Here is an 11654-nt window from a genome sequence, read left to right as displayed (position 1 = left end):
CTGGAATCGAGAGATGCAAGGAGGGTAAGAAGCACCCACACCTGATCTCCTATCTTTAGTGTACACATATTTTGAAATAGAGCTCTATACTTTGTTTTCTTTCTTTGGGATTGTGGCTTCAGTTTTGTAACTTGTTTGTGTGTGTAACATCTCTACATTTAAATAAGTAGGCACTAGCAATTTTGTAACCACATGATTAGAATCTAGCTTAATAAATTTTGGTAACCATTTATGCATAAGCCTGACTTGTTTTCTCTGGTTTACTGTAAAGCAGCCAACACAATTAAAGAACCTCAGCCGTTTTGGCTCTAAAGCCTGGCCATTAGGTGAGAGTACTAAGAGCCTAGCGTTGAGTTGTGCCGCCTCCACGGGGCAAACTCTTGGGGCACCTGTCAGTCAATCCTGGCTGCCCGCTGCGAAGGAGCTGTGAGCTCTAGCAGTTAAAGTCACGGGTGTGGAGAGGCTCTTAGTGCTGCCATTGGGGCACCTGTCAGTCAGTATTGACTGCCCGCTGCGAAGGAGCTCTGAGCTCTAGCAGTTAAAGTCACGGGTGGTTAGGACCTTGGGGCATCCGTCAGCCTAGCCCGGGCTGCCCGCCGCGAAGGGACAGTGCGTCCTAGCGGTTAAAGTCACGGATGGTATAAACGGGCATAGCTGGCACCTCACCAAACATCCTTGGCCGTCAGCTAACAACCTGAGAGCTGTTTCAGCCAGGCCATGGGGCTCTGAAAAAGCCCTCTTCTACCTAGCAATTGAAGTAGGAGATGGAAGAGGGCTTTAATTCAGAGGGATCAAGTACTCATTTATCCACATGTATTTTATAGCACTACAGAAGATTATGCTTCTTCCAAGATTGCTTAAACTAAGCCAGTTATATTCTGAAAATTAGCTGGGGTTTGTTTTTTTTTTGGTTTTTGGGGGTTTTCTTTTTTTTTTTGGGGGGGGGGGAGGAGGAGCGGCGCTACTTCTGTAGTAATATGTTTAATACATTTAGTTACCAATGATGCTTCCTTGTTGTGACTCCAAACTTGGCAGTGCATTCATAGCAGTTGGAGCCATCACACCAGGGAGGTTCTTTTGACAGCATATCTGTAAGGAAGGCAAGAAATCCTTAAAGTACCTGTATGTCTCTTGAAACAAGTCTCTCCCCCTTCATAGCTCAAACATTTTTATGACTACATTTAGAATGGTCACCTTGCCCCTGCTTTCAGAGGTTAGATCGCTGCCATCACAGACTCAAACAGCTGAACAACTGCCCACCAACCTTAATGAAACTGTATTTAGCATATTTGGTGCCGAAGTTCAGAATGTTTAGTAGAATTTTCTGAAGTAAATGGAAGCTGGACCCTCCCGAAAATGTTTGCAACTAGAGTGCAACATTAAATGAGAACCAGAAAGACAGTTGTTCTCATTGCCCAAGACATGTGCAAAGAGCATGCTGCAAGTGGTCAAGGGGTATATTTAACAAATGTTCCATTTTGAAAACCAATGTGATGTTAGTAGATAAAATATCCCCCTTTTAAGAAAGGGAAGGTAAAGAGTTATGGCCAGAGTTTAAGCCCAAGTGCCTGAAGTGAAGCACAGATCCACTGAAGAGGTTGAGCAAAGGTATGAGCACTTGCAACGCTCAGTGAAATCTGTATGAGCCCAGGTCCCCTCAAAGTCAGACCACTAATTTAGGGTCTCAACTTTAAGCAGGTCTCACTGATTAAAAAAAGGCCGAGGCTTTTGTTATGCCTTGAGTGCCAAATGTACTTACCCAAGAGTCTAAAGAGAAGCTGTTTTGTAGCAACTTGGTAGTTGAAGATATTGACTCCTTGGTTATTGTTAACCCCAAGACGAGCCCCAGCTCTCACAATAGCACGGCACAAGTTCGCATTTCCCTTCATATAGGCCAACAGAAGCACTGAAAAGCAGAGGCAGACATTTTCCCACACTTACAGATGCAACATGTGGAGATACTTGTGTAACAGACAGTATGGACACATGGAATATTCAAGGACTACTGCATCAACTTAAGTGTTATATGGGCTAGTGATTGTATTCTTAACTCAATGGGGGAGATACAAGGTTTCCTGCAGGAACTGAAGTTACTACGGAATAAATTAGTGCAAATCCCTAGACAGGTAACAACTCTGGAGAAAAAAAGTCTCAATCCTTGGGGGAAAATTGGAGAGACTAGTTTTACCTGGTTCAAGAGGCCCGGCAAGCAAAGAACAAATGTATGACGTAGAGAGGTCACATACACTGCATCCAAGAACTGATATGGAACTATGACCAAGAGAGACAAACCTTGCACTACTTTAATCCTATCAGAATCCCTAGGAAGAAGACAGGTAACTGGCTGATAAACTAGGCCTGCTCTTTATTCAGAGAAAAGTATTTACAGAGAAGATGGATCTTTACAAATAGTATTTCACTTTTTGAAACCGGGGTGGTCACTGGTTAACCCTCTCATTATCCTTGAAAGCCCAGGAGTACTGGTGCAGAACTGAAGTCATACCTGCTGATATAATCAATGAATTGCAGGAGTTTGCAGCCTAAATCTCTGGAGAGAGGTGGTCCTGATAGCTAAAGGTCTGGAGTGTAAGGGAGGCACCCTGTAAGAGCCCATAAAGTGTTCACAGGTACAGTTACCTTGAAACTGTGAAAACTTTTAGTTTGGTCTTGCAAAGTAGTAGATTTAAAATTTATTAACTGAATATGTGCATCTCAGTTTTACAAGTGTAATGCTAACTAGTCTTGCTTTTCTCAGTTCACATCCATTGTATAGTATTTAAAACAGCAACATTCAGATTCTAGACATACTACATTCTGGTTACCTGTGTTTCCTTCAGCATCAGGTTTGTCTAGGGGATATTCTGGCATACATTCTAAGAAGAGCTCACAGATGGCTGCTGCATTATCTTTCCCATAATGTCCCAGAATGTGCATTGGTGACTGACCTCTGACAACACAAAAGACACTCAGATATTGGAACAGATCTGCATGTAATGCAGACCAAGATGTGTTTATACTATATTTACTTCAGTCAGCGTCAGACTGACTTGTCCATAAAGCAGTGTGGGAGCCAGTTTTAAAGCGCATCATGGGTAAATAAAGTTTACATTGTTTTCTTGAATCAGTGATTTAGAGTTCAATGCATGTGATTTAAGTGGTTAATTCATGCTGAGAAAAGATAGTGAAAGAATTAAGAGGTGTTTGAATAAAGTGAATTTTGAACATTTGCTTTGTGCACTTTCAAAGTGCATCAATTGTCAACTTCTAAGCTAGATCTACAGAATTAAAACTTTTGATGCAGTCATTTATATATACACAATTACTAGATCATAAGCAACTTTTAAAAAGTCTGTGTTCATGCAGAGTAGTATGCAACAGCAGTATTTACCGAAGATTAAAGGCTTCGGCATCCACATTACATTCCGTCAGGAGGATACGGATATTGTTTAGACGACCATGCATCACGGCCAGATGAAGAGCTGGGGAGGGGGAAAAGACAAATCCAAGGTTCAAGTGGCATTCCTGACATCCCAGAATAGTTAGGAAGCCTGGCAAAGTCACATACCCACACTTTTTAAGTTGTATTTCTAGGACTTAGCCTGTCCCTTTCATACCCTTGAAAAAATTGGAATCCACTCAGCAGCCAGCTCCCAAACCAGAGGATACCAAGAGCTGGATTGCTAAACTGCAAAGATTTGCAAAAGTTTAGAAGTAGATACATTTACCATTATTTCCATTTTCATCCACAGCTGCAAAGTCCACTCCATTCTCTAGAAGGACGGAGCAAATTGTGGGCAGGTCCTGCTGAGCCGCTAGGTGGAGAGCAGTCTGGCGGTGCTTAGTCAGCTCATTCACCTTTGCACCTGCAAGAAGCTGTTAGAAAACATGAGAATGAAGAGATCCCTAAAATGTCTCCTTTGAGAACATTAGCAGCCAGTACACTAGATAATTTCCACTTCAATGTATTACATAAATGCTTTCCAATTAGTTCTTACACCACCTCTAGGTGTGAGGCAAATATTATACAGAGATGAACTGAGACAGAGATTAAGTGGTCATATGAAGTTTGACCAAGACTTAGTACTATGACACATGGATCTCAACTCCCAGTTTAATGTTGTAGACTGGGGCGGGCAAACTTTTTGGCCTAAGGGCCGCATTGGGTTTCTGAAATTGTATGGGGGGGGCCAGTTAGAGGAGGCTGTGTCTCCCCAAACAGCCAGGTGTGGCCCAGCCCCCACCCCCATCCAACCCCCGCTGCTTCTCTCCCCCCAGGACCCCTGCCCTATCCATGCCCCTCGCCCCGTCTCTGTCCCCTGACCGCCCCCAGAACCCCTGCCTGACTGCCCCCCCATCCCACCCCCCCTCCTTCCTGACCACCCCCATTCACCCCCGTTCCCTGCCCTCTGGCCACCCCACAAACTTCCCTTCTCTCTATCCAACCCTCCCTGCCCCCCGACAGGCAGCCGCACCGCCCTCCCTGCCCCCCAACAGGCAGCCGCACCGCACAGACGACTGGGTCAGGCCGCTCTGCTGCCCCACCCCAGGAGCTCACAGCCCTGATACCCAGAGAATTATGCCGGTGGTGCAGTGAGCTGAGGCTGTGGGGGAAGGGGAACAGCAGGGGAGGGGCCAGGGGCTAGCCTCCCTGGCCAGGAGCTCAGGGGCCGGGCAGAATGGTCCCACGGGCCAGATGTGGGCCGCGGGCTGTAGTTTGCCCACCTCTGCTGTAGACTCTAGGTGACTCTTGAGCTATTTTAGAAAGGTTTATAATCTGCATTGAGACACTTGAAGAAAGTCAAGTACATTAAGCTTTTATCATTTGAATCCTCTCGAGTACATACCAGATTGCGCACAATGATTTCTGAGCCCGCTTGTACAGCTAGATGTAAAGGTGTCAGCTTAGAAGCATCCTGGACTCTAGAATTCACATTTGCTTGGACACTGATCAGGAAGAGCACACTCTCAATATCAGAGTTCTGAACAGCTACATGGAGGAAGTTCCGACCTTTGTTATCCACCTGAAGCAGTGAGAGAGCGCATGCATGTATACAATGAAGCTTTACATAAAGGCCTTCCTGAAGAGCAGGACAGACCAAGTTTATTGTTGGATGATCACTGAGCTCTGTTTTTAACTAGACGTATGTTCCAAGGCACAATGTCTCAATTATTGAATCATCCTTTTCTCTGGCTTTGAGAAATGCAGTCTTGCCCCACTCACGTCCTTTCAGAATGCTACTGCAAAGATCATTTTCCTACCCTGTCACTTTGACCACATCACCCTTCTCTATGCATCCCTCTACTGGTTCCCTTTCTATCATACCAAACACAAGCTACTTGTTTTCACCTACGAGGCCCTTCACAGCCTATCGTCTCATTCAGTATAAAAAGGTCAGCCTCTCCCTGAAATGGCCAGTGATGCCAGCCTCCATTACCTACTTGTTAAGCTTCCAAACAAGAACGGTTTTCTCCCATGCTGGAGTTCCCTGTAAACATTTACAAAAACTCATTATCCTTCTTCACATCTCTCCTTAAAGAGAACTGAGCTGTGCTGCCCACAAATAAAACTTGACAATCTTTTAGGCTGCTGGTGTACTGAGACATCTGCCCATCATGCTCACCAATAATGCCCCATTGTTTCCTTGTGTTGTCTGTCTATATCCACATCTTTTCTCTGGTCTTATATTTAGACTAAGCTCCACAGAGAAAAGGGACTGTCTTTGTTCTGTTTGTACAGAACGTGGTCAACAATCAGAGCTCCTAGATGTTACAATAATACAAATACAAGCAACCTGCTGCCCTCATCTCAGTCATTACCTGCAAGCACAGAGCCAGTTCTCATTCTTTCCACTATTAAATCAGAAGTTAGAGATGGAGGAGACCTACTGGATAGATCAATTCCCTGCAACTGATACAAAGTTGCCAAGAAATATGGTTGAATGCATTTGCTAGCTCTTAAAAAGGTCCTCCATTTTCAAACCAGTATTTTACAAGCTTGTATTCTTTCATATTTTTGTATCTTTCTACATCTCATATCTTGTAATTTCTAGGTGTAATTGCAAGATGGATAATATTTTAATGAAATAGGCAAAACAGGTTAACAGTTCTGTTATTTGTGGAACACAAAATTATTTTGGTTAAATGTATTTACAGGAGTATAACCGTTAATGCAAGGGAAGGCAACATACAATCCTCACACACTAATGCAAGATGTGCTTACATGATTATTCTTCATGGGGCAGAGGGGAAAACCACTGTCCACATGTGCCTTAAAGGTAGAATTAACTAGTGCACCACAGATTTTAGGATGAGGTTATACTTCACAGAAAACAAGGTTTTTAGATAGTGCAGGTAACAGATTTAACTATGCACCCAAAATACTTAATAGGTAGTTAACTTACACAAGGTAGGAGGAGAAGACTGCTGAACAGATGTCCGAAATTTCCACCAAGAAGCCTGACAATACAGGTGAAGGTTCCACAGTTTTACATTGCATTGCTAAGTCATAATTAGGAGTGGTGTTTTCCTGCTTCAGAACAAGCTGTCCAAATGCCAGTACTTGACCAACGAAAGAGTTTAATTTTAAGAACCATTTATAACACTGTTCTAGCATGTTTACTTCAGTAGAAGTCCATAACATAAGACAGCTTGAAACAAGTTTTATTTCACTACAAAGACTTAACGCACTGCTTCTCTTGGCTTTTTTTTTTTTTTTTAATCTGTCTGGGCTCACCCTTCAATTTATGCTGAGGAAGATGTTGAGATAACATGGCTATAGGGACTGACAAGACACTATACAGAACAATGTGGACACCAAGGCTCAGCACACCACTTCAACACAGGCAGCCTTTGGTTTCCCAGCAGACCTTGCTTGCATGCCACACTGGATTAATATCTGGAATAAACCAGTTAAGAGCAAAATAAAGCATGAATACACCTGTGCATCTAGTACAGTTAAAGAACCCAGTATGAATATCATGTCCCCACCTTACCTGCTCAGCAGCTCCTGCCTCCCGCTTCAGGATTGCCTCTGCTGCTTTGTTATTCTTGTAGGTCATAGCACATGCAAATGGCGTCATGCCCCGCCGATCACGCATATTCAATCTGATTTCTGGATGTGAAATCATCAGCTGAATGATGACATTATGCTGGTTGCTAATGGCAACGTGGATTGGAGTCCTTCCCTCTGCATCCTACAAAGAGGCCATCAAGTTCACATTGCATATCAAAGATACAGTAATAGGCAGAAGTTTCCTCTTGTCTCCAAGCAGACAAAAGCAGTACAGCAAGAGTGGGATATAGAGTCTCCTGATGGGGAGATTTAAAGGTACTAAATGATTTAAGAAAACAGTTAAATCCTCTGTTATTTTAACAGTAACACAGATTGAGTCTTATTTGTTATTTGGCTTTGTCTTTGGGAAATAGTCCAGATTATTAAGGTCTATCTGTTCAAACAAACCAATTCACATTCTCAAATACTGCTTCTCCCTCTCCTCTAAGAGCCACACATTTTTGGAGTAATGAGTATTTAGCAGTTGTGTCCACAATATGTGGCCACTAAAGAAACCATCAAGCAAATACCAGTAAGACTTACTATTTCAGCTATGGACTACTTGAACATTCCCCTCCCCACACTTCCCACCTGCCTATTTCAAGTTAAAAAGTGGTTTCTTTGCACTTCCTGCATCATGCAAGCACATTGATAATTACTTTAGGGTCTTAGTTACCTGTTATTTTTATCTACTCTATTTGTGTTAGATATTGAGGCATTTAGGACTTCGTTTCTGGAGGAGAAATAAGCACTGAAATACCAGAAAATTCCATGGATCAAGCAAACAATGCTTTAAAAAGTTGATCTAAAAGGGTCTTAATTGATGCAACATATAAACAGATACTTTCAGGATTACCTGACATGCATACTATGATGCGTTTTCAGATTGGTGGAAGTTTTGGAATCGATCACTACCTACATGCATGTAGGTACATATGGGATTGCAGTTCTAACAAACCAATGCCACACATCTAGTCAAACAGAACATTTTGGATAGTCAGGCAGGACCTTTAGGGCATATGTGCACTCTAAGTTAAGGGTTTTGTTTTTTTAAAAGAATTCTTAATGGTTTATTATTTTTTAAAAAGTCAGTTTCTATAATCCAGAGAGGGATGACAATATATGGAAAGAGATAAACATCTCTGTTATGAAGTTGAACACACACGTATGACAGTTGAGTAGATCCCCCCAGTCCAATCAGACAAAATCCCTTCCTACCCATACATTTGGAAGGCTGAGCACTGAATATTCTGTTTTATTTTAAAGATGCAACATATGGACACCAAAATAGTGACAAAAAAGATCCATGTTAAATCAAAAGTCTCAAGCTAACTGAAGAGAGAGCTTACAATAGAGAGTGTTTTTACTTTTTGGAAAAAAACCTACACATTTCTACATACCTGTGCATTTACATTGGCACCAAACTCTAGAAGGCACTGTACCACCTCTTCCAGCCCCCAGCAAGCTGCCAAATGCAGAGGTGTCTGTCCATCACGAGCTTCCTCTTCTCCTTCTCCATTAGCACCTGGCTGTCTAGGACTATTTACATCACAACCACTAAAAGGAAAGCAGCAACGTACCAATCAAATATACTTCCATAGATGAATTGATACTAGCAGCTCCAAACCAATATGGAAAGCTCTTTCCTTACAAGCCCTTCACTAGCAGCTTTTGCATGTGCATGTGTTAATGAACCTCTCGCAAGAGTTCATTTTACCCTCATCTATGGTTACAGTAGCAACAATAGTGAGAATTTATACATTAACATTCATCTTGGGGAAAAGCACTTTTACTACAAAAGTGTTGAGCTTTTCATTGTTTGACTACTGAAGGAAACTGACAATTCAAAACAGCAACTGTGCGAGCTACCATGCAGTGTGTACCTGGTAGCTTTGATCAGTGCTTCATAAATAAAGCTTGTTCCACACTAAAGAGTAAAATCTAAACAAAAGAAAGACAGTTTAATGAGAATGATCAATCCATTAAGATTAGTGACATGTGCATACCCACTGTTAGCTCGAAACAAAATTAAGATGTACAGTTACCCTCTGCCAGTGCACCTATGCTTTGTTTGCAGACATTAAAAGCATCTTTTCTGGAGTACATTAAAAAAAGTTACCAAACTGATACATTGGGTAATGCTGAACACAGCATCCACTGGGAAAGCACCACTCTCCAGTATGATGGACAGTGCTGTCTGAAGGTTCTAAACAAGAAATATGTACACAAACAAAAAGTTTCCTTTGTAGCGCAATAAGGTGAGTGAGGTAATCTTTTATTGGACTAACTTCTGTTGGAGAGAGATACATGCTTCTGAGCTACACCAACCTGAAGAACTCTGTGTGGCTCAAAAACTTGTCTGTCTCACCAACAGAAGTTGGTCCAATAAAAGATATTGCCCTCACCCACCTTGTCTAATATCCCAGGACTGACATGGCTACACCACTTTGTAAAACAGACTCATATCTGACCTGCGAATAAGGAAGCATGCTATTTGTTCACTGTTTTCATCAATAGCTCTGTGCAGAAGGGTCTGTAAGCATCCACCTGGTCCTGGGCCCCAGCAAGTTGCATCACAGCCATGTCTTACCTGAATTAACAATGAAGCACAATAAGCTAAGATGCCTGCATCTCAGTTATACAGTCACTTGGCTATTTTTTTTTTTTTTTTTTTTAAAAAGAGTAGCAATGAAACGCCTCCCTCCCCACCATGATGGTGCTATCACAATATAGGTTTTTAAAATTTTTTTATTCCTTCATTAGTTCTTGGCTTTTGTAATATATTTCCCTTGTGAAAAGGTAGATTAGGAACTGCTGTCTCTAGTCTTGTGAAATATTTGTAGGAGACTGCCATAAGGGGAACAAGTTTCAGATTTGTTTGGGACCAGATGGGTCATCCATCCAGTAAGCGGAAGATGGTTTGTAACTCCAGCTCATCAGATCCATGGTAACTCTCACCACACACAGCAGTAAGTGGGAGATCCAAGACATCTAATACCACTTCCTATAACCCCATTCACAAGGAAATTAGCTGTATGTCAAACTTTACTAGTCATGCTCAATGAAAAGGGACCTAGAGCAGGATGAGGAACCAAATGTAAGTGCACCCTTCTAGGCAAGAATGGAAGAAGTAGTCAGTTAAAAATCATTCGGAACTATAAATGACATTGCTAGAGGACACTCATTCTTTACAGAAAGATGACATCACTCTGCCCCAAATCTTTTATGCATGTAGAAAGTAATCTACAATTCTGTCTGAACTTAAAATCGCTACATCAAACCCCATTTGTTTGGGAACAAGATCTTCTGGAATAGGGGAAAAAAAACTTGAAGATAAAGCTCCTTTGAACCTCTGGCTTAAAAAAATTCAAAAAAAAAAAAGTGTGGCGGGGGGGGAAGACGAGGAGAGAAGCTGGCCAGCCAGTTCTCTCAGGAGGTATTTTGAGATGTGCTCATAAGTGCTCATAAGCTTCCAACAAGAAGCAAGAAAGCCTTTTTAACACCACAGGAACATACCTAAGCTAAAATTAAAGTAAGCTCACTGGAATAATGTAGTCTTGTTATGAATAATGTTGTTGCACTTCCATTTGTTAAGGAGTTAACTTTGGCTATAAAAACTGCTTCAAGCTGGAGTTTGACATAAGTAATTTTTAAATTAAATGGCTATTACGATTTATTAAAAGTGATCTGCTTGCTAAGTAATATTGTAGCAAAAGCGATCAAGTTATGCAACTACAAAGGTGTCTAAAGAATAGTTCTGGCAATTGAGACAACTTGGAGACATTGCTATTTAACAACTGGCTGCATAAAAACTTGCAGAATATTTACCTTTCCTAACTTCACATACATATACAGCAAGACGACTGGCATAAAAACTGGTCCAAAGTTCCCCATTGTATCATTGGGTCAGTAATGAGAGTAACTAATTGACTTGCAGGAATAATTCTAAAAAAGCTGCAGCTGAATATTCCTAATATAGCCTCAAATTCCATGCACATTTAGGGCACTGTTTTCCCCAAGAAAATAGTAAAAACAGGACTAATTAAATTTCAGTGACCATTTACCATATATTTTAGATTAATGGGTATTTGGAATCTTGCTCTGCTAGGCAAGCATGAACACAAGACAATGCTTAAATTTCAGAAAAATCACATCTCATAATCTGAAGGAGGCGGATAGAAAATTTTAAATTTTCAAATGTAGGGACTTAAAAAGTGACATTAGCTTCCCTTAGAGTTGGGGGTGCTCACTCTATCAGGAAAGTAATGAGAGTTGGAGGGGTCAACACCGTTGATGGTCAGGCCACTTGCATTTCAGAGTTTTGAAAATTTTACATTTCCAGTTTTGACCCATATATTTATGGTTCTACATTTTATCTTCATATACTGGAACCCTTTAGAACAAGCTTTTAGATCCTTCCAGATAAGTTGCATTGATTTTAGTAGTGCTGTACTGCAGATATATTCGCTAATACTCACTGCCATTTCATCATATGCCTTATGTTTAGGCCATTCTCTACAGTAATAACCAAGTATTTTACTTATTTGAAAGTTAGTCTTCCCATCTTAATATAGTATGTATTGGTCCCACACAAAAAATTATA

At 41.4% G+C, this 11654-nt stretch overlaps 1 protein-coding gene across 4 annotated transcripts in view; it reads right to left on the bottom strand.

Annotated features, from left to right (window-relative positions):
* ANKFY1 (ankyrin repeat and FYVE domain containing 1) overlaps positions 1–11654 on the bottom strand; it is a 58007-nt gene that overhangs the window by 6970 nt on the left and 39383 nt on the right. For 3 of the 4 annotated variants that reach the window (XM_077836998.1, XM_077837000.1, XM_077836999.1), the window contains exons 16-24: positions 9523–9641; positions 8452–8608; positions 6993–7193; positions 4845–5021; positions 3726–3873; positions 3389–3479; positions 2823–2947; positions 1760–1906; positions 999–1089 (exon numbers count right to left, since the gene is read on the bottom strand). In XM_077836998.1, the coding sequence (XP_077693124.1) occupies positions 999–1089; positions 1760–1906; positions 2823–2947; positions 3389–3479; positions 3726–3873; positions 4845–5021; positions 6993–7193; positions 8452–8608; positions 9523–9641 (1256 nt within the window). Of the gene's footprint in view, positions 1–998; positions 1090–1759; positions 1907–2822; positions 2948–3388; positions 3480–3725; positions 3874–4844; positions 5022–6992; positions 7194–8451; positions 8609–9522; positions 9642–11654 lie in introns of those variants that run through there. The other variant, XR_013348306.1, reaches the window with a different exon arrangement.

Source organism: Eretmochelys imbricata, chromosome 17 (assembly GCF_965152235.1).
Source record: "Eretmochelys imbricata isolate rEreImb1 chromosome 17, rEreImb1.hap1, whole genome shotgun sequence".
Classification (NCBI taxonomy): domain Eukaryota; kingdom Metazoa; phylum Chordata; order Testudines; family Cheloniidae; genus Eretmochelys; species Eretmochelys imbricata.
This window is presented reverse-complemented; position numbering and strand designations above follow the sequence as displayed.